This window comes from Strigops habroptila, chromosome 4 (assembly GCF_004027225.2).
Source record: "Strigops habroptila isolate Jane chromosome 4, bStrHab1.2.pri, whole genome shotgun sequence".
NCBI lineage: Eukaryota > Metazoa > Chordata > Aves > Psittaciformes > Psittacidae > Strigops > Strigops habroptila.
In genome coordinates, this window is record NC_046358.1 from 53,354,178 (window position 1) to 53,376,985 (window position 22,808).

At 36.9% G+C, this 22,808-nt stretch overlaps 1 protein-coding gene across 2 annotated transcripts in view; it reads right to left on the minus strand.

Annotated features, from left to right (window-relative positions):
• Positions 1-2,045: 2,045 nt before the first annotated feature.
• The window catches only part of NUCB2 (nucleobindin 2), a 31,418-nt gene continuing 10,655 nt past the window's right edge, over positions 2,046-22,808 (minus strand). Inside the window, exons 2-13 of one of the 2 annotated variants that reach the window (XM_030482051.2) lie at positions 20,066-20,209; positions 19,267-19,374; positions 17,944-18,070; positions 14,602-14,705; positions 12,702-12,887; positions 12,011-12,101; positions 11,461-11,519; positions 9,968-10,060; positions 8,852-8,941; positions 8,101-8,271; positions 7,708-7,789; positions 2,046-5,936 (exon numbers count right to left, since the gene is read on the minus strand). In XM_030482051.2, the coding sequence (XP_030337911.1) occupies positions 5,824-5,936; positions 7,708-7,789; positions 8,101-8,271; positions 8,852-8,941; positions 9,968-10,060; positions 11,461-11,519; positions 12,011-12,101; positions 12,702-12,887; positions 14,602-14,705; positions 17,944-18,070; positions 19,267-19,374; positions 20,066-20,209 (1,368 nt within the window). In that variant the 3' untranslated portion in view covers positions 2,046-5,823. Of the gene's footprint in view, positions 5,937-7,699; positions 7,790-8,100; positions 8,272-8,851; positions 8,942-9,967; positions 10,061-11,460; positions 11,520-12,010; positions 12,102-12,701; positions 12,888-14,601; positions 14,706-17,943; positions 18,071-19,266; positions 19,375-20,065; positions 20,210-22,808 lie in introns of those variants that run through there. The other variant, XM_030482053.2, reaches the window with a different exon arrangement.

Below are 22,808 nucleotides of genomic sequence, written 5' to 3' on the forward strand. Positions count from 1 at the left end.
CTGTGTTCAGGAAAAGTATCATTAGTTTAGTGCTCATTTGCACTTTCAGGGTCTCTTCCAAAGGGAAACAGCATAATCAAACAAATACATCCTTGTAAAAGAAAGAAAAAAGAAGGAAAATAGCCGTCTTGAAACATGGCAACATGGCTTTTGAGGCATCATTCAGTCTTCAACATCCTATTTTATCATGGCACTGCTTTGCTTCTTTTTTACTCTCTCAAAGGGCTCAGCTATGCTTGTGTTAGACTCCCTCTAGTGAAGAAACAGTATGCAACTTACATGAAAAATCACTGTGTTAGAACAGATGTTGCGTCACTTCTCCATGGTACTAAATGCATTGGCAAGGTCTGCACAGTCTGTAGAACAGGCATGGGCTCTGGAACTTCACTCTTTGCTACTGAAGTATGTTGTGTCTGTGACTGTGGAAACGTCCATATACAGAAGTTTGCATGGGGCTCTACTCCATGGCTGAATAACTCATCCTCTCCTCCTAGACAGGCTCTGTATTCATGCAGCAAGGTAGCTTGGTGTGACGAAGGGTGGAGATAGAGCGCTGCTTGCGCCTCCATCCTACTTCCTCCACTGTCACTTGTGATAGGGAGCACAAAAACTGGGGTCCTCTTCTCAATTAACAGCAATGATAAGCTAGTAGGAGAGGGTGTGAAATGAGATATAAGAGGGATATGCACCACCACCTTCTATAACAAAAATGGCTCTATAGGCAGTTTCTGAGAATGTACCAGCTGTGAGCAATTATGTGTTAAGGAAACACGTTTTAGTAAATACAGATCATTTGCAGCAGAGACTAATCAGCAGTCACTGTGTAGTCATTCAGACTAACAGCCACCTGAACTGATAGAAAAGGTGCAAACAATGGAGAGGTCAACTTTGTAGTGCTGCCCCATCCCTACATTTGTCACTGAAAAATACACCAGGTTTAGAAACTGAAAAACTAAAAAAAATTACTTTCCTTCATTTATATAGTATTATTTTACTACACAAGCAACTATGCAAGCTGTTATTTAGCATAATACTGGATAGTATAATTATAAAAAGTGGTGTTATTATTAGATACAAAATGATTCTGGCAAGTATAGATTTTTAGGGCATTAGAAAACATTATTGTAGGTGGTTTTGATATTGGCTATCTGTGGATGCATAAATAAATAACGAGACTCAAGATAGTTCCCTACTTCCTATTATGTAAAAGAAATAAATTTAATTTTTAGAAATGTAATTAAACTACAGGAAGTGTTCCTGTGTTTTCAGATGGGATTCTCATTTCACTGTCTTGGTACAACTACCTCTTAATTTCAGTAACTAACAGATATTTGAGGATGTAAGTAAGAGAGTACTTCTGGGGCCAACCTTAGGGATATCTCCTGGCATCTGCTACCTACTTTTGCATAAATTACAAAAGGACAATCCATAGCTCAGAGCCTCGCTTCTTCGCAAAATGCCACCATACCTCAAGTTTTCTTTTTTTAATCAAGATACATTTACAAAATGGAAGAGTCTAATGTGGCTGGACGCGGCACCATGTCATGTGGATCTCCCCAAGAGTCTCATTGCCACAGCCATTCTGACATCCTGAAATGGCTGGCACCTGGCTTTGCAGGGAAAATTTGCAAGCAAAGAGAAAGCAAGCTATAAATAAACCTGTTACTAAACCTGTGGGTGCTTACCTTCTCTAGGATTTCTGTTTTGAATTTAAACAAGGCAGAGAAGCATGTGGTGTTGTCAAGGACTTGTAGTGCTGTTGCAGTAGCATTTTAATTAGTTGGTTTTGTATTTTTATGAATATAGAAAATTGAGCATTCAAGTACCTCATTAGTGAATAGCTATTTCAGTGAGGCAGCTGGGGCCAGGGAAGAACACAAGATACTTGGATCTTTTTATAAATTCCTTTTCACATCTTTCCAGAAAGCAAAAAGTGGATGGCAAACAGCAAGGGCCTCTAAGCAGAAATACAAAGTTGTGCATACAGACAAGATCTAAACCAGCTCCTTTCCCACCAGCTTAAAATAAAACACTAGACGTCTGTTACTGCACTGAGTTTCAGTTTAATCCAGTTAAAAACTAATCTATACAAAGTACAGAGTGGGCTTTTTTTTTTTCCTTACATATATTGCACTGGAGGATACAAATTTGTACAACACTGACCAAATCTTACCCCTTCATCCTCCTACCAAAATCCCAGCCAAATGCAAAACCAAATCTCTGCGTCTTTGTCTCGAAACTGGTCTCTCTATGAAGTTACATTCAGTTTTCTCATAATCACCTCCTAAATGAAAAGCAGAGTACAGGTGAAAGCAATGGTGCTCATGATATTCCAGTCCTTTATCTACCTATGATTATAGCTTTCTACTTCCTCACTTAGCCGTAAGCTTAATTTTATCTTTTCCCATCTTTAAAAAGCTCCTGAGAAATCAGTACCATGGCAGAAACATGCTTTTAGTGGCTAATACTTCTAGTCTCTTTTATGAAAGAGAGAACCAAATTAAAATAACACATTGGGATTGAAAACAGCAAACACTTTTTAAAAAGCAACAAATCTGCGAAACATTTAATGAGTAAGCATGACCTGAGCACATTGCATAACCTCTAAGGCAGATATTCCTCACAGGGAGATAACTCTTATTTAAACCACACTTCAAAATTGATCCACAAAAATAGTTTGGTTACTTTATTACACTCAGATGGAGACCTCTTTTAGCCTGGGCCTGAAGAATACCCCTCCTCTACAGAGAAGACAGTATTGGGTAAACATTGACCAGAACTGACAAACCAGCTTTTCTACGAACATCCATTCAGTCCTTGCCATCTTTGTAGCCATGTGATACAGGTACCCATGCATAGGAGATTTTTGTAATCAGGTGGACAAGCACGAAGTTCTAATTTGGGCTCTCATCTGAAAAACATTTAGGCAACAAACTTCAGATGTGTTCAGCAGGAGTTCCATATCTTGTTATTGAGGACTGAGGCTCTGACTTCCACATGATTTAGGGCAAGTAACTGTCAGTTTCACTGAACCTTGATTATTGTTAAGAGATAAAACCATTACCAATTCTAAACTTTAAAAACCTGCCTATTTCCACTTCTAAAAAATGAACATAAAGTCTGCAGTATATTGCTAAACTGCAAGCCTACTAATTAATTTAACACTGACAGGAACAACATTCAGGTATCAGCAACTGAAGGAAAGATGCACACTGTTTTACACTGAGCACACCTCAGTGGCTAGCTGAAATGCAAAATGAGCAACTTTTGCTAATGCTAACTCATGATGAAACAAGTGAAAATTCTGGCTCCTCACAAGTGGCTTCCTCAGCATCACCACTAACACTATACCGTGGCAAGAAGAAGCCGAGTTCAGCACCCAAGTTACAACAGCTCTTTACAAAGCTCTGGATGTTTCAAACTAAATGGGATAAGGGGGATATAATGCCCATCTCCAACAGTAAAATAAAAGAGGTTGCACTGGAAAGGAAGCTTGAGCATTACATTACAAAGCACGTCATTACATATAATGACATTTGTTGTTAGGAAGCATATGTAGCCTAAAGGAATGATTTGTATGATAGAAATGCCTTCACACCAAAGGTTTCAGTCCTTGGTTCTCTGCAAACATCTGTGGCAGTATTATGTCCTCTGTAAACTTTCATGTGGGATGGGGAGAACACAAGAAAAATTTACCTTTGCCTTTTCCACGGCATTTAGCTAAGTTTCTCTCTTTCTTTGGCCCATTATCAGGCTACAACCCCAAAGCCAGAGCTGTGCACTGAGAAACTCTGTTAGTCTGGATGTAGCTGTAGCTATGCCTGGGCCCCTTAGCAAACAGATGAAGTTGTTGAAAGGTATTTTAGTCTCCTGACAAAGACATAATCAAACTGGTGTTAGATGGAAATGACAAACAGTGGAGACGCTGGGTTTGGAAACTGAATTATTAACCTCTTGCGTAGAGAACGAAAAATAAAAAGTAAAAGAAGTCCAATTATTTGAGTGGTACAGATGAAGGAAATGTGACATGACAACTAACAAGATGAAACAGATGAGGAAATCCAGTGTGTTCTGGGAGTGAGTTCTGTTATATTGCCTGGAGAACAAGAATATGCTTAGGCCTGATGACGGAAGCCTTAAACATGGAAGGAATGTGCCTAGCTTCTATCAAAGTTCTTCAGAGTGAGAAACCTCCCAAATGTCAATAGAAAATGTAATTGGCTCCTGTCTTTTTCGAGTTTGCCTCAAATATTCATGTCTTATTTGAAAAGGAACGTCTTTCTATAACAGAGGCTTGCCTCTGTTTCTTTGCTCAAAACCTAAATGATTTCCTTTAATGACACTGTCAGCAGTTAGCCACAGAACGGGAAGGAAATGCAAAGAATGCTTGCCAAGGTGTGTTTATATCAGTTCAAAGCCAGCATTCTACAGTCAGAACAATCTGTGTTTAAAAAAAAAAACAAAAACACAAAACCAAGAAACCCCAAACAAAACCAAAACAAACAAACAAAAAAACCAAACCAACAAAACCTAAACAAACAAACAAAAAAACAACACACAAAACCCTAAGCAAATAAAAAAACCCCAAACAGGGTTTACACTTTAGGATGCTTTCAGTCTGAAATGAATGACAAGCGAGGACAATCACACAACTTTTCAACATTCTAGTAAAACTCACAGGAAAATCAACTTATTCTTGTAAAATCTTGGCTTACAATATTAGGGACCTATCCCAGTTTAATACCAAAATAACACAATCAAGGAGCACCCCTGTTTTAGGATACTTCATAAACTTACACCACCTGCTGAAGAACTAATATGAGTTAATAGTGAGCCTCTTAAGTTAAAGATTCGTGTGAGAAAAGCTTTCTGAAGCACACGGTGCATTTTGAAAAACCTGCTGTTATCATAGGAGGTAGGATAATCTGCACAGAAGAAGACAATGAGTCTTGTTCTGTTTTGCACCATATTTCCATCAACCTAAAAAGCTTACTTAATAACATGCAAAATTTTGAGATCAGCTGGCACCTGATGAAAGAAACAGGGACAAAAGTACTGTCCCAAGAGCCAGTTGAGTATTCAACGGCTACACAGAATTAATCTCAGCAAGGAGGACGGTTCAGATCAATACACTGGAAGTACAGTATTCCTTTTGAAGGCTTACAGTGAAATTTTTAGGCTTCTGTAAACATGAAAAATATTCACTGTTCCACATAATTCTTTGCTGTGTTTAGATTTTTCAAAAGTGCAACTCTGTTCTGATTAAAGATTAGAAATTTGATTTTTTTTTATTTGGTCTCAAAGAAGAAAGGGTTTGGTAGTGCTGGAAATGGTAGGCCTTTATCTATGGTATATTTTGCTTATTAAGATCATTAAACCCATATTTTGCTTCTCAGCATTTCTGGAAAGTTTCTACATAAAACTAGACTTAACTTGACATTCAGGCCAGTTCCCTGCTTCCTCTCTGAGAAGATTGCAATTTATGCCTAAACACGGAATGGCAGACATCACTTCTGTTTTTCTAAGAGGAGAGTTCAGCCCTGGCCATAAAAATCTTTAGTATTAATAGTTTCCCTAATTCCCTCCTCCATTATAGCCTCTAATGATCCCCTTGTTGTTTTTCTCACTGATGCACTGGAGAAAAAAAATAGTTTAATTTATGATTCAAGTCTGACTGATAGTTCATCTCTAATGTTCCAAATGATTTTACAATGATTCTTGTGGGGAAGAAAGTGGAGAGTTCATGTTTCACTCTGATTTCCTGCCCACCCCCCGCCAAGACCCCCAAATAATAAAGATGCTATAAAGTTGAGGCACAAGTGGTTAAGGGTGAACTTGATCAGTTCTAGCAGCTGGTTCTTGGACATGTCCTGGTGGTAAAGGCTGATCACCTCCCGCAGGATGTTTTGGTGCATCTTCAACTTTGTGTTCCCCAGCTGTAAAACAAGAATAAAACCATCTGTAATTTCTCAATTATTAAATTGGCCCAATCATGGAAAGTCTCTAAAGGAAAGTTTCTAGTGTAGGGACAATCAACCAAAACCTTCTATTTCTTGTTTCGTAAGTGAAATCAAGAATTTTGTATGTGACCAACAATGAAGTAAGATTGAGATTACACAATAGACTGCATTATTATAATATTCAGTGTTTCCTCTTAGATTGCTAGTTGTTTCTGTTTTCTGTGTAATATTTTTCTTTACATAACACATTGGTTCTTTGGAGATTGTTCTTTCTGAAATATATTACACGCTTACAAAACCTTTAATCTCAATATGGGAAGCTTTAGAAAAACAAATTAAAAACTTGCTCCTGTATTTTACTCCTCACTGCATCAACAATACTTACAACATTCTCCCTTTGCCTAAGTTTGCAAAAGTTTGAATAATACTAGTTTTCATAGTTTGCTGAAGATTTTACAACTTGCAGCTGCATTTTTGTGTTTTTCTTTTTTCCTTAAATTACCGTTAGTATCTCCAGGAGCCTACAGATTAGAAATATTGTCTACTTAGATCTCCTTAACTCAATGAATGAGTAGTGAGTAGTTCTTATGACACCTGATTAAATGACTTTGCAGAAAGTTTTTACATAAAATGTGTTAAGAACAGTGTCAGCTACATACTGCTGGTATCAAAAGATGTATCATTAGTCCAACTCCCAGGGTATCTGCTATAACACTGTTTTTACTGAAGGTGAGGGGAAGTGAGGCTCTCAGAACTAAGGATCATAACATGAAATTATCCACAGGCAGTTTTGAAGCAGATGAAAGGCAAAATTAAATTGGTACTGAAATGTCATTATTTCTTTTCACAGAACCGAGTGGCTTTGGGATAGAATTTCAGAGTACTCAACAAAGCAAGCTGTAATCACTTAATATAGCACTTAAGGTTTGAAATCCCACTGTTGGCCATGCAGGAACAGTTAAAAGCTTCAAAAGGCTGCCTGGATGTAGTCTGAAGCCTTACATTTGAGATGAATGTTAAGTTCTTGAGCTCTATTGATAATGTTAGCACATGAACATGGAAGCCAATAAAATGATATTAGTTTCAATGCTTTTAGAGGGGGAGAAAAAGCTAAGTTAGGATGTATGGATGAGCGGAGCTCCTTTAAGGCACAAAAAAAAAAAACCATGGACCATGTGTTATGGATAAGAAGTGCTAATATATACCTGACCATTTTGCTGCCACCAGCAAGCAAATGCAATGATTTATTATGACGCTGTTTTCTGAGGGTGTTGAAGCAATTGGTCATTCATACAACCTAAAACTAAATTGTCATGCTATGTTGTGCACAATTGCAGGTAAATTTGCCATTGAGGATAGACCTGATAGCATTTAAAGGCTTTGATTTGTTCTGCAGTCTGAGACTGTCTGATGTTCTATGGCTGCATTACTGGACCTGGTCATTTTATGTCTGTATTCTTCTCTGGATGCTCAGAAATCCTAGATATGCCAGATCTCAATATTTTTAGACTGATAGGTACAACAGAATCCTTCTGTGCCCATTTGATGCCTTGAGTTAGAACTATGATTTTTTCTATGATTTCAGGAACATTTTATAAGAGTTCCATAATTGCCTCAGACAGTTTAGTGAACCTCTCTACAGAGATCATTAAAACCACATTATATTAACAGTTTCAATGGAAAATAGAATTTTAATGACTTTTACATTGGAGGTCTTACTTTAAAGTTTGCACAGAAAGCTACATACGGGGTTGGAATTTCAGTTCTCCAGCTGGTCCTGCGGGAGGATTTCCCTGCTGTAGTTTCTTTTGTTCCATCTGTTTTACAACCTGATGAAAAATAAAATATGATATTTGAAAAACTTAAATCTGTAAACTTTCTCTGATGTGACATAAATGAATACAATTAAACTTTGCAGTCATTATGTAAGGTCTTCGTTGATAGGTATGCTGAGTTGAGATGCTCACATTGTTTGGTATAATCCTGAATACAAGATTATGTTTTGCTACCATTAGTTTAGAATTCAGCTGGGACTCATATGAGAAATCAAGGTGAAGAACACTCCAGAGCTGGGGACTGTAATGAGCCATTATACATATAAGGATACAGAATAGGAAAAAAAATTTGTTCTCGTAAGTACCTGCTGAAGCTCTTGTTTCTGAGCCTGAAGCTGGTCATGCTGCCTCTGTAGCTCTTCCTTCTGCTTCTGAAGATCTTCAGCCTTCTTTCTAAGTTCATCTTCCTGCTGAGAAATATGACTTTCAAATTCCTTCAGCTCGTCCTCAGTGAAGAGCTGCTGCTGATCTAGTGTCTGCAAGAAAATACATAAAAATAGTTAGTGAACAGTTTGCCAGAATGTGTATATATTTTTATTATCTTCCCACTGAAATTATTATTAGATGAATTGAACAGTTCACTAAACCCTCAGAATTTTCATCTAAATACCCAGGCATGATACTGTAAAGGGTTAGCACACTCACTGTAAGAAACAGAAAAACAGCCGTTTGTCAGCTATTTTCTCATCAAAATTCTACTACAGATTTAGAGGGAGGAGGGGAGGAGAAAAAATTCCTCTTGCTTCCAGCTGAGCTCTCATCTTTCCTCTGAAGTGATTCATAAATGTTCATTTTCTGTTTGAAAAGCATGTGGGAAATGCTCCTTTAGAATCCACAGGGTGGCGCAAGACCTTTTCTGTTTGTGTGTGCACCATGAAGAGTACATCTGCATTACATTACTCTGCTATATGTTGTACATTACATTTAGCTAAGACGCTTAACCACACACATACCAAAACAGAACTGGAAAAAAGTAAAGGTCAGAGACATGCCATTTAGTTTCCTGGTTAGAGTGATGTAGTACCGTATGCTGCACTTGGAACACATTCTCATTACCTCCCAGCTATCTGGCTCCAAAAATTCTTTTTTCTCTGTAGCCCGCAGGAACTCTTCTAAAGTCACTAGCCGGTCCTTGTTGATATCAACCTATTTAAAGCAAAAAATTAAACTCAACCTAAAGGATGGGTTTTGGTGGAGCTAATGTTTAATTTCATCATGCAAATATCTTAAAATACGACCGTTACATTTTTAAACTGTGTCATTTTTAAGTGAGTGCCTGCAACTTCTGACAACATCTCTCATAAGCTTATATAGCTTAACAATAACAGAGATAAAAAGTAAATCCTCACATTTTACTTCAAAATCCACTGACTTTATTGGAAACATTATTTGTGGTCACAGCCCCAGTGCTAATAGTGGAATGCTTGATTTTTTTGATTAAAATGTTTTGTAGCTTTCTGGTAATAATTTTGTAACTGTGAGTCAGAGTAACCTCCACTTTTGGATGGGTGGTTTTAAAACATCAAAAAAACCCCAACTGAATTGTGTCAAAATCCTTTAAGGGGAAGGGAAGAAATGCTTCCCTTTATGACTAACAGAAGACCAGGCTTGCTACGTTGCTCAAGGTTACGGAATATAGTTGAATACAGAAAAGATGTGAGTGAAAAACACAGTGGTTCAAAATACCTTCTTCCCTTTCCTCTGTCTCCTGAGATGAAAACCTATCAGAACTATTCACTGGCATAGGTGATACCTTGAGCTCTGAGACTTCTTAGGAAGGGACAAAGGTGAGACAAGACGATATTGTTCTACTCTCTTGCTTCACCCATAAATCTTACACATTTGCCAAGTGAAAAACACATTTCCCATCTTCCCTGTTTGACACAAAATTCATAGGGAATTTCTACTGAACCTCAGTATCTGCAAAAGATGGAGGCTACAGCACAATTTCTTCTCTGGAACTTCTTAAACAGAAACTAATTAGCAGGCATTTACAGCAGAATATGGGGACAGCGCTTGATTATTGTAACTTTATGTGAACCACAGCAGAAACAGCATTCAGTGTGACAGGTTATCCCTTTCTGCTGTTCTTGGACAGCCCTTCATGTTAGGAGGTCTGTATTTCTGGAACATAGAAGGAAATCAGCAGCTCTACTGAGTATCAGTCCCCACCTCATTCATTACATGTTCTCTCATTCTCAGCCTTTCTTCTTCCATTTCAACCATGTCATCCTCTTCATTCTTGGGATCATAAACTTTTTCTAGCTGAAATTCAGAATTAGCAAATGTTAATTTTGGAATGGGTGCTCATTCAAATGAAAGAGCATATTTGGAACAGTAGCATGAGATGCTGCTAAAAACATGAGTTCATCATTTTTCCAATACAGTGAGAGTGTATATGTGTAATTTTCCTCTTTTAGCATAGTATTTAAGCAACAAGTACGCCTTTCATTGCTAAGCATGAAGTTTTCAGTTAATTCATGTGGTCTGTTGAAAGTTCTGCTGTAATCCAATGCTGAGGAAGTTACCATAAAATTGACTAGTCTGACCCTACATTTGACTCAAAGCAGGCAGAATTTTCACATGGTTTCTGGAACAGGGAAGAGTAGCTTTTTTACCAGAGCATGGAGCTGCCCCTGTAAGCATTCAGGACATCAGAAGACAAACTGAGAGCTTAATTTAATGGTCCACTTCTTTTCTTGCACAATGTCTTTCTAGTGAGTTCATGGTTATTTGCTTCTACTTGGCTTTCTTAGTCATTTATCTTTAATTTAAAGGCCCCAGAATATTTGTTTTTAAACTACAAAGCTGCAAAAATGGTGAGACACATCTGTCAGAAAAGACTGCCATAAATCTTCATTGTATTAGAAGGCATTATAGCAAAGTATTGTTAAAAATCTATATTTGCAAATTTAATTTCTTCAAAAATTTACAGTCACTTGAGTTTATAATTTATAAGCTTCTATATTATGTATAGCACATTTCCTTCCTAATTCATGAAGTCTAGAAAAAATTGTAAGAGTAGGTATTGACAGCCATAATACGAAATCTCTGAATGGGAAGTTCAGGGTTTTTTTCCTGCTATACTGAAATAGAACTTACTGGAAAAATTAAGACCAAAAAAACAAGGCTAAAAGAAACTAAGAGCCTGTCTACTTCATCAGATGTACATGTGCTTCAAACTAGCTATATAGAGAATATGTGAAATTTCTGTAGCCAGTTCCACACCGTGCTGCCTTTGAGCCAATTCACACGAGTGTGACCCTTCTCTCAACAGGTCTTATGACTTGTTGATAAGCACCGAATCAGCACAGCTACCCAGCCTCGGAACCTCTACCAGGCTGCATCTAGCCAGAGCAGGACTGCAGCTCTCTGCACTGCAATTTATACAGAAATAGCTATCCTGCAGACTAATTATAAAATCTCAAACAATCCTGTGGCAGAGAAATACATGAGCACTAGATCTCTGATGTCTGAGTCCTATGCTTCAAGTACTTTATTTTCCCTGCTGACACATTTTTACACTTTTGCAGAAACATTAAGGATGATCAAAACTTGACATGAATACTATAATTTGTAGTCCAAAGCCTCCAAATATACTTGGAAAAAATACAGACATCCCTGCAACAATTTATTGAAACAAGTTATGTTTCTGAACTTTTTACCTCTTTAGTAAAGAGGGCTTCTAATTCTTGCTCATCCAGGAAACCATCATTATTAACATCTAGAAAAGAAAGTGTTGAAAATACAAGTTGAGTATGTACAGAAAGTAATACATGTAATAGACCTCCATGAGTTAAATAAGTTTCAGCATATACATCTCATGTGGATTAAAAACCTCATTTAACAAGATGCTGGTTATATAGGTTGTTTAAGTTTCATCAGGCATTGGCTGACCTGTATTGCCATTTTTGGCTGGCTGGACAAGTCTAGAGCAACCTCACTAGTTCTTAGATTAGCAAACTGAAATAGGTCACAACAGAACTGCACAGACTGCAATTGCCAAAAAAATATTGCTGAGAACAAACTGTGGCAATTTAACAACTAAGTTTGTAAATACATTCAGGAGCAACAAAGAATCTGTAGGAAAAATTTGTTAACCAACAGCATGACTCAAGGTATAAGACTTCACCCTAGCATAAGACAAGTTTGCCCTGAGCAAAAGGTAACAGAAAGTCGCTTCACTTGTTCATTAAATTAAGCTAAACCTCTTACCGTGTAATTTGAAAAAAGTTTTTGGGTCAAATTCATTAGGATCTAGTCCATCTGCTTCTTCCCACACCTCTTTCAGTTGATCTTTGCTTCCCTAGAGATTGGTTACAAAGAAAAACTATTCAAAAGGTGATTAAGTGTAATTTTTCTGCATTACCTTTGTATTACAGTTTCTTTGAAAGTCTTTATTTTCTGATTAGTCATGTTGCAAACAGAATCAATAGAATTTTCCTTAATTCCCTTCTGGTCAGACCTAATACTTTAAGTAGACAGAAAGGCCAGGGAAACAGGGAATGTCAAGGAAATGCATATTCTGTGGAAAGGAACACCTGTAATAATCAGTTATAGCCACACAGCCTCATGCAGAGTAAGAGCTGAAGGAAATGTGTTTGCCTTTCCTAGAGGAAATGGTACTGTGATGCAGTTCCTTGCAGGCCAGGAGTACATGAAGGGAGCACTACAGTTTGGATACGAATCTGGCTTCTTCCTCGTAAGTTTTAGCTTCTTTGTAAATAATAATTCTGCCAGCAAATAGAACACTTGTCAGAAAAATGGGGAGGTTTGTAATGCTCTCAGCATTGTTCCCACACTTTGCTCCCATGTCAATGAGAAGAGGTGAATGCTCTTTATTATCTTTTTCTCTCTGGAAAGAAAAGTTTCCACCCAATCATGTAAGAATACACGGTGGCCTTACAGGATGGTGAACTTTAGGGTGATCTCCATGTTTTTTCTTCATCTCCTCAAACTTGGATTCTTCTCGCTGCCTCTTTTCTTCATCAAGTGTTTTTAAATACTCTCTCCTTTCATGTTCTTTCATCATCTCGTATTTCTTAAACTCCTCATGGCGGGTCTTATCATAGTTTTCCAGGTCACTTGTAGCCTAAAAATATAGATATACGTAGACATTTCATTATGCTACACAACTGTGTTAACACATATGACATTAAAACCACTGACCCATGGGCAAGGCTGGCCGTATTGCCATTCTCCTTTTAAAGATGAGGTAGACTAGTTGGGGGTTTCCTTTCCCGTGACAGTGATGCAGAAACAGTTCTCCTCACTTTGTTATTTTCACAGAAATTAATTTGCAGGGGTTCAACTACTAGATAATTTTTGCAACTACATAGTACCGCAAGAAGGCATCAAGGTGTCCTTGCTCATCAATTAAGAATAAATTAACTCAAGATAAGTAATTCCTATACTAATGAAGTGCAGCTTCAAATAGTTCCATTAACTCCTTGATTATTTCAGAATAGGAACATTTGTAGCTCATCCTACAGTTTAATGAAAAATGTGCCTTCATTAACAGTGGGAGTTAGTTTGCAGTAGCTTAATACAGATTAAAATAAAAAAAAAAACCCAACCTCAAATAAAACAATTATATGGAAAGAGTGTGAGGGGAGAATTTCTGACAAGTACTTGTATAGAGTTTAGAGATGTATCATTCTCAGACAGCTCAAGGTATTAAAAGTTTGTATCTGGTAGTGCTTTTCAAAGTAACATGTTTATACCTGATATGGTCTCTCCATTATTTACATTTTAGTTTTCAGATTCACTGTATCTTTTCAAAAACAATTCCAAAGCAAAGACACCTCCGCTCCCCCCGCAAATTCCCATTACACTCTGTCAAATCTCAGCTGAGAAATGAAAAGACAAAACAAAAATTATAATAAAAGAATTGCCCTGCTGAGGATATGCTTCTCCTAGCTATCCACAAGTTTCCCAGAAGTGGTGCTCAGAAATGGCAAGAAACATTAGATCTATGTAAAAAATAATTTTACAGAAAATTGAGATAAAATTTTCCAAGGGTAAAAAAAACTTCACAAAAATTACAGAAAGCTTAAAATATACCCTGTATTACAATTTATTTTGAAAATATAAGAACTGTCAAATTCTCATGTCAGACATGCAGTGCTCTCTAAAGCATATCTGAGCTAAGTGTCTTTTTTTCCCCTTGGGAAGTGTGTTTTCTCCAGCTGCTGAAAAAAGCCATGCTATGCTTAGGTGAACTGAATCTCCTTAATTAAACATGCACTAATACACACTCCACCCCCACCTGTGAATAATACTGAATCTGCTAAATAGATATTGAAAGCCATGGCCAGCATGTGCAACTTCTAATATTGGTATCTTAAATTCTACTCTGCTGTGGCTTTGCAGCTTGACATATATATAATAGATACCAAAATTCAAATGGCCAGTTTAGGGATGATTATTTATATCATTCTGTGAGATAACTAAATAATTTAGAAATAGAAAGCAGCAAATACACTTGGGAAAAATGTACCCCTGTCGAAACCATATTTAATTTAAAGGCACCCACAAAGATGTAATTTATTCCTGAAGTGGTTTGTGCTGGTACATGAATGCAAGTCCTGTTAGGATGTCACCCCAAAATTTATGGGCTCTTTAGCATAATGCACACTGACAATAGTTTTCAAGTGTGCAATGGAGACAACTGACTTTCCTCTGAAAATGAAAACTGCATGTCATTTATAAAAAAATGGTATTTGTAAAAGGATTTGCTTTTACCAGAGAAAAAAACCCATCATAACTAATACCAGAAAACCCCATAGTAGTTTATATCTACTCACAGCTTTGATCAACATATCTAAGTCTTTAGGTTCGAACGTGTCAGGATTCTGATGGTTCAGGTGCTCAAACTGTTTAAGAAGAGCCTGATGGTCTATGCCAGTGTCTGAAAGAACAAGATATAAATGTAAAACATTAAAATAAGTTTGAAATCAACTGAAATTAGGAAGTTAAAAACTTTCATATACGTGCTTGTGCCTTGTAAGTACCTGAGGCTCCCTGACGACTGGATAATTTTTTCACTGTTGGAGGAAACAATAGCAACACTTCTAAAGTTGCTTTTCCTGAAGGACATCAGCAAACTTGATAGCAATTTGCACTATATTCCTTCTGATTAAGGCTTGTATTTCAGCAGGAAAAGTACAATCAATTTGAGCATCACAAACCAAAAAAAACCGTTTTATTATCTTTTATATAAATGAGACAGTTGAAGTTACGTGCCGTATCAAAGCTAACAGCTTGCATCTTTTTCCTGAACTGGGAGAAGTCTAGACTCTTCTATTGCTTGTATGTTTTGCAAATGACACATACCTGGCCAAAGATGTATGCACAATATGTTGTAAAATTAAATCAGCAGATATTCAAATTTCATTTGTTCAAATTGAGAAGTACGAAACAGTGGAGAAGCTAGAAATATTTCCGTCTTCCTTACAACAGGAATGATACCTAACAATATCAATACACAATGTACTAACAACAAAACACATTTCTACAGCAAGCTTTTCTAGCTGTTACCATGGTTTCTGACTACTAATGCTAGATAATCACGCTATCTTAAGTAGCATACAGTTGATATGTTATGTGTAACAATTTTGACAAGCTTTTACTAGATGGCTTAGCAAAGAATATTGTTTAAAAAAAATTGGTAAACACAATTTTGAACATGTTATTCTTTGGCAAACTGTCTTACACTCAATGCTGTGTCTGTATTATCAAAACAGCAAACACTGGCTGGGGCAGATTTCAACCATCATTCCTTCCTGGTGAGATCATAACTTCTGTTGAAATATATGAGCCTCAGCCTGTTTTTGAAACATTTTGTAAGTGTAATAAGCTTTAAAAATACAAAACCAAAACATAAAGCAGACCCCAAACTCATTTTCCTCTATTTCTTTTTTTTATGGGAAAAGACAAAAAGACTCATTCTATTTGGCAGTATTTACTTGCCACATTACTGTATTATCTAACATTCTTCTGTCCTGTACTGATCAGTCTAGTAGGATCTTTGTGAAAATGTTTAAAAACACATCTGGATCAGGACAGAATATATGCAGAATATAATCTCCAATCTTTTTTTTTAAGACCTGATCCATCTGACAGGGAAGAGAACAGGGGGGTTTGTGTGCTTTTTTTACCTCTTCTTTGTTTTAGATGACTAAGATGTTAAGTGGTGTTACAAGGAAAAGATTAACAGAACAAATAAAAGGAAATCAAACCGCTCTGCCTGCTATTACTACAAAATGCTTTTTTATACATGTTCCAAGATGTTGCCCAGGTGTACAGATGCAGCTTTATTTTATTGATAATCTGGCCATACTTGCTGTATGTGATGTGAAGTACTCACTGGCAGGGCTGCTGATCAACTTTACAAAATGTTGTTCTACTCCCAGTGTTTTCACATTTTAGTAGTCATCTGAATATTTTGAACTGCAATAATCTGTTCTTGTTCTTTCCCAACTGTAAGATCTTACACTTATGTGTAACAGAACTGATTTGTTGGAGGCAATTATTTTTCGAAAGCACGCTCTGTTAGTTGCTCTTGATTTATGGAAGTAGAAAGGGCTAGAAGTGATCAGTCCATTAAACTATTAAAAAAATACAAAATACACAAATTACTGTGAACATAATCAGGTATCCTTAGCTGCTGTCAACTGGCTCACTGTGAGTGTCGTCATGATGTCACTGGACTGCTTGCCTGCAAGAGGAGCATAAGACCAGGCTCTTGGCAGCTCAAGAGCTGCCCGAGGAAGCTGGGGTCTGGCAGGTATGTGAGGCAATGCACTGACTCCTGTGGAGGAGCTACCACAGGTGTGCACTGCCTAGCTACCGGTGGACTGCACTCTCTGGACTAGAACTTTCATTAAAAGAAAGCAAAGGACAGTAAGGTGATCGATGCCCTCAGCCAACTCTATATTATTATGCATTAATTATACTGTGGTAGCACCTGAACACATCATTGGAAAGGTACCACACTGTAAATAGTTTTTTTCCCAAATTAATTTGATGCTTTCCTGACCCTAGTAACATCCGCATTAACATGTATTTGTACATGCATACTTCCTCAGTCTACTTGCCACCTCTGAATTTGGCTTAGCCTAGAAGACAGATCCTTATTCTTGGAGTATTTTAAATTGATAAATAACCTATTCAATTCAGTGGGATCCCCCCCCAACCTGCAAATGTTTCTAATGATAAAATAATCTGCATAGACAAGTTAAGCCCTTTTTACTAGAGCTTCTTTGTTGGAAAAAAAAAGCATTGTGGAAGCAAAATCATGTAGTCCATCATTAGGATCTTTGTTTATGAGCAACTAATTCTCTTCAAAAAGAAATCACTAATTAGAAATTTACAGAATTAGTTCTAAATGCAACCTTTAAAAATTCTTCAGTAATAAAAAATAAAAAGGGATAATACCATTTCTCAAACACACAGCAATCATAATCATTAGAAACCTTTATACTTTATTCATTTAAAGAATTGCCTGAGTTTGCACAATTCCATTAGCAATGACAAAAATGCTATGAAAAAATTTTTTCACTTCAAATGTTTTTGTTTATTTAAAAGCTTAAAACTGCCTCCAAAATAAGAAAAATAAGCCTCTAAAAAAAAAAAAACCACCTCTAAAGGTTTAATGCTTGTTATAAATCTGTACAGTAACTATCTGGTGGAAAGGGGGCTTAAAAAGAGAAAAAGGAAAACTTTCATGTTAACTGACTGTAAAGAAAAAAATAAAACCCCAAATAATTAATTTTCTACCCTATAAAGACATGAAATGCTATGTCATGTTGTATTCTTAAACATAGTCCTACAATGTTCCTAGTTCTCAGTGAGTAATCTATAAATTGATGCCCTACAAAAATAGAGGTTGAAAAAGGATTGTAAGTAAGTATCTGAAAAATCCACTGCCAGAATCAAGTTTAGTTATTTATAAAACACAGATGGCTCTTCTCTTCTCCCCAGTTTCCTATAAAGATGGCTTTTTACTGGCCCTAGGCCATCTCATAAAGGACACTCACTTTCAGCTTCCAGTGCTTTGTTGTCAATAATGATAACTGATGGACTTTGGGCACCTTTCCAACACAGTTCCATCTGTTAACTTACCTAGTTAGATTTTGTATTCTTACCTTGAACAGAATCCATTTTAGCTTTAATTAACATTCTTAGTCTTGCTACCTCTTGTCTTTTTAGTTCATCCAGCCGTGTTCTCACATGGTGGCTTACTAAATCAAGCTCTCTGCTTAGCTTTCCACTCTGTCAAAAAACAAAAGTTATGTGTAAAAACTAGAAGAAAGGAGCCTTTATGATTCCCATTAGACATGAGCTTCAAGACAGCAGACTAGTGGCAGTCTTTGGCAATACTGTAGCCCATGCTGTAAGAATCTCAAAATGTTTTCAAAGAGCATACTCAAATTTTTTTAAGCCTATGGTTATAGAACCAGAGAGAAATCCTAAAAGCTTTCTGAAAAGAGAATTTCTAATTTTGCTCCTTCAAAGAGCAAAAGCATGACCTTGCAGCAGCAATACCTAATAATGTTTAAGTGACGAATTTCTAGATCAAATGTTCTTAAATTAGTTCAAAAGAACTGTGAGATGCACACGCAGTGCTGTGTTCTTCATCCACTTGATGATGGCTGTAAGACTTGAGAGAAGGTACAAGCAGAGCAACAGCTACCAATGTGTATTGCAAGAATATTTGTCAGGATCTGGAAATTGATAGTAACTTTCATGGGTTACACTAGATGTAGGACAGAGGGAGCCAAAAGCTGCCAATGGCAACATGAGGCATTAGGGGAAATGAAAAAGGTGGGATCTCCTCTTTAAGTCTATCACTTTAGACTGTTTCCTATCTGTCCGTTGCTGAATTTCTAGCTCATCAAGGGGAATGCAGAACAGCCACCACCTAGAGCCAGGAACTAAAGTAGAAAAGACAAGAATGTGGTGACATTTTGGAGAGAGTCCTTATGTGGATTTGCACAAAAGAAAGGACAGCAGCGGAGAAAGACAGAGGTCTGTTTTCTTCCTATGTACATACTATCTTAGTCTGAGAAGGCAGATATACCTCTGTGTTCAAAACAGTGTTCCAAATTACTCAGCAGGAAACAGCAAGTGAGAGCTATGCTTGCAGCTGTTTTGATGTACATGAAGGTTCACCTACCTGCATAAAGTCTGAAACAGGCTTTTTAGTAGACAGGCAGAAGGCAGAAACTATGCATTCAATTACACATTGTTGGAGGTTTTTTATGCTATGGGATACACTTGACTGAAAACAAAGATCTAGTAAGGGTTAAATACCTAAATAAATTTAAGTGAGAGGAAATTTAAGCTCACAAAAATTGAGAGGAGTATGAAAAAAGAAAAGTAAGAAAGAATACAACATACGTGGTTCTTGGTTATGTATTTAACTAACCTTAATTTAAGTTGTTTTTTTTTTTTCCAGTTGTACCTACCTTTATTTCCTCTATGTCAGCAGTCTGGAGTTTCTCCCTGAAATGCTTATCTGTTTCCAAGACATCTATTACTTGCCTGAGATATTCATCATAATAAAGTCCTGTATCCTTCAAAAAAAAAAAAAAAAAAAAAAAAAGAAGAAGAAAGTAAAACCAAGGAAAAAAATATACCGCCAAACATTTCATTTTGTTTAAATACAACAACTAAGCTAAAACTCAAATCTCAGTAGCACAGACATTATACTTTCTCACATATCTTTGTTTTTTCTGATTTGAATCACTGTCCTATAACAACTTACAATTACAATTCATTTGTTTCAGCAACTGACAAGGAAGAGTAGAAAAGTGTTTAGGAATCCATGTAATACACAAGCATCTGTCATGCTAATATAGTATTTTGTCTGGTTTTTAAACAGTGTAATTCATTCATTACTGTTCTATTTAAAACAATGAAACTGGAACCACTAAGTGGAATTTCCTAAGCCACCACTCAATTGTTTGAAAGAAGTCTCTGTGGAACAATAAGCAGTTCTTCCTATTGTAAGCTGGGGAATTCCTTCCATATGCCATCTTACCTTTAGCAGGTCATAGGGGGGAAAAAAAAATAAAGGAGAACAAATTTAAATGGAACCTCACCATAGTAGATAGTAGACTGTATGACAATACTGGCTAGTATTAGTTTCCTTCCTGCAAGTAACTCCAGTGACGAACACGTAAATTTCAGGAAGGGAGTTTGCTATAGCCAGATTACTAACAATTAGGAAAGAACAGTTAACTAGGTAAATTTCATTACACTTACTGGATTTTCTACCTTCTCTCCTTCTACATGGCCTTCTCCTTTAACTTTTGTCTTATCTATGTCTATAGGTACAGCTTCCACTGCCATTAGAAGACATGCCATCAGCAAAATACACTGTTGGGGCAGGACAGATAGCCACTTCATCTGAAATGAGACCAAGTCACAAAAATTAACATAAATGATGTTATCATACTGTATTGATTAGAATTTTTTTATGTTCCTACATAGACACCTGTAATAACCCACTTCTTGCATGTTCTACTGCTTTCCAGGAACACTAAAACTCAAAGAATTAAATATAGCATTAATTTTTAAAGGCCATTTTTCCACAAGCACATTATCTTGCAGCTGTGTAGCAAACCTAAGTCATATTGTAACCAGTGAGAGGTTTTTAACATGTTGAGGTATTATCAATGGCTCCAAAGAACAGGTAGGAACACCCAAAGTTCATACACTTTTTTAGGATGGCCAAGTCTTGTATAACTAATACTGACATTCCTACTCTGATCATGTCTTTGCTGAAGTTATTGGCAAACTCCTAAAGATAATCATGTACGCTGAATCAGATCTTCATTTAGTAACACCAGCAGTTTTTGTTTCAACAATTGAAGTAGTTTGCCTAATTTGGAGCCAAGACCCCCTCGAAAATTTATTTGCAGGAAAAGTATTTTACAATTCCTGTTATATCCATATTTCAAGTTCAGAGATTCCTAAAAAAATAATTCGCACTACCTGAAACTGTGGCTGGGGCTTTATTAAGCCAGTCTCTCCTAGACTTTCTTTGGTGGCTTATATGGGGCTAACTCACACGTAATTGATGAGCACAGAGCACTTGATCTCTGTCTTCTCTCCCATAATCAAATTTGGTTGAAAATAGCTCAATTCATTTAGAAATGGTAAGACTGAATATTTAAACAGTGTGAGAGCAGGAAACCCAGCTAAAAAAGTAATGATGGTAATCCGGCACCTGACAGCAGTCAGGCTCTTGAGACAATTCAGCCTATGACAGTCTACAGTCTCTGAATATTCAATAAAAAGCTTCAGCAAACTCCAGTGTTACATTATCAATATAAACCACTTCGTGGAAAGTAAAAGTTGCCAGTCAAATACTGTCTAAAATTAGCTTAGATATGTCAGAGAAAAAGATATAATATTTAAGAAATGTGCCATAAAATCAAAAGTATACCTGCTACAAGGAGAATTTCTGTACAAGTGCTTTAACTGGTCTTGCAATTCTATCAAATGTGCTCCACCAGCAGCAAGTCTCTTTTTTTGTGGGGGAGAAACAAACTGTAATTACTGTGTCAGTACCAGTTTTCCTGACTACACGCTCTAGTACACAACAGTGAAGCATTACTTTTTATCAGATGAGCTTTCCCTTTACTGAGGCAATAAACATAGATAACAGTACCTACTTGAGATTAAGTATTGTTGACACCTGTTATTCATATAATTTATGTAAAATAAAACACTTGTTAAGAAAAGAACAGGATATGCATACAAGATGTGCAGAAATAGTCTTTCTTTTGTTGGGGATGACGGAATAGCTGGAGATAAAAATATACCCACCTATCCATCTTTTATCTTATATGTCAAAGCCTCGAGAATTCTCTGAAACTATTTTTCTTAATCACATCTTCAGCAAAAAGGGCCTAAATGGATTCTGCTCATTTGCAGCATATAAATACCTGTTACTTCAATTTAAAAAATTACTAACATCTGATCATTACCAGATGGAATAGCAGGAGCTATTGTTACTGCCATATTGAGCATATTAGATTCAATGTCAGCACTACTGTCAGTTCCACAACAGCAAGCCTGATTTGCTTTGCCTGGGTCATTCCTTTAGAACAAGTAACACACAGACAAAAAAAAAGACAAACCCAGATTTATTTGCTGGAACTAGTAAATTAATTTCTACACTTCAATACAAGCTGTTGGATTGCAGTGACTTCATAGAGCTGAAGAATGAGGGAGTTAGTTACCACTTTTTAAAATGCTCAATACTTCAGATGTTTTTAATTACGAATATTGTTGTATAAATGCTGTGCCTAGGTATGCAATTTCAACAGGTTTAATCACAGAAAATTATAATAACTAACAAATACTAAGTTTTCAAGTCTCCTAATCTTGATGTAGATGCCAGGAAGGAGTATTTTTTTCCTCATATCCAGCTTGAATCTCCTTTTAGTTTAAAACCATTACCTCTTGTCCTATCGCAAAAGGACTTGGTAAGAAGTCTCTTCCATCTCTCTTATAGGCTCCTTTTAAGAACTGACAGGCTGCAATAAGGTCTCCCTGGAGTCTTCTCCAGGCTGAACAACCCCAACTCTCTCAGCCCTTCCTCATAGGAGAGGTGCTCCATCCTTCTGATCACTTTTGTGGCCCTCCTCTGGACCCACTCAAGCAGCTCATGTCTTTATTGTACTGAGGACTCCAATACTGCATGTGGAGTCTCAGGAGAGCAGAGCAGAGGGGGAGAACCACTTCCATTGACCTGCTGGCCATGCTCCTTTTGATGCAGCACAGGATTATGGTTGGCTTTCTGGGCTGTAAGTGCACACTGCCGGATCATGTTGAGCTTCTCGTCCACCAATTGCTCTCAATCCAGTCTCCACCCAGCCTATATTTGTGCTACCAAAAGCACCAGGACAAACCCAGGACAGTATCCACCCCTTATTCCATACCATTCACATCATGCTCAGCATATAAACTGGGGGGAGTTACCCAGAAGGCCCAGATT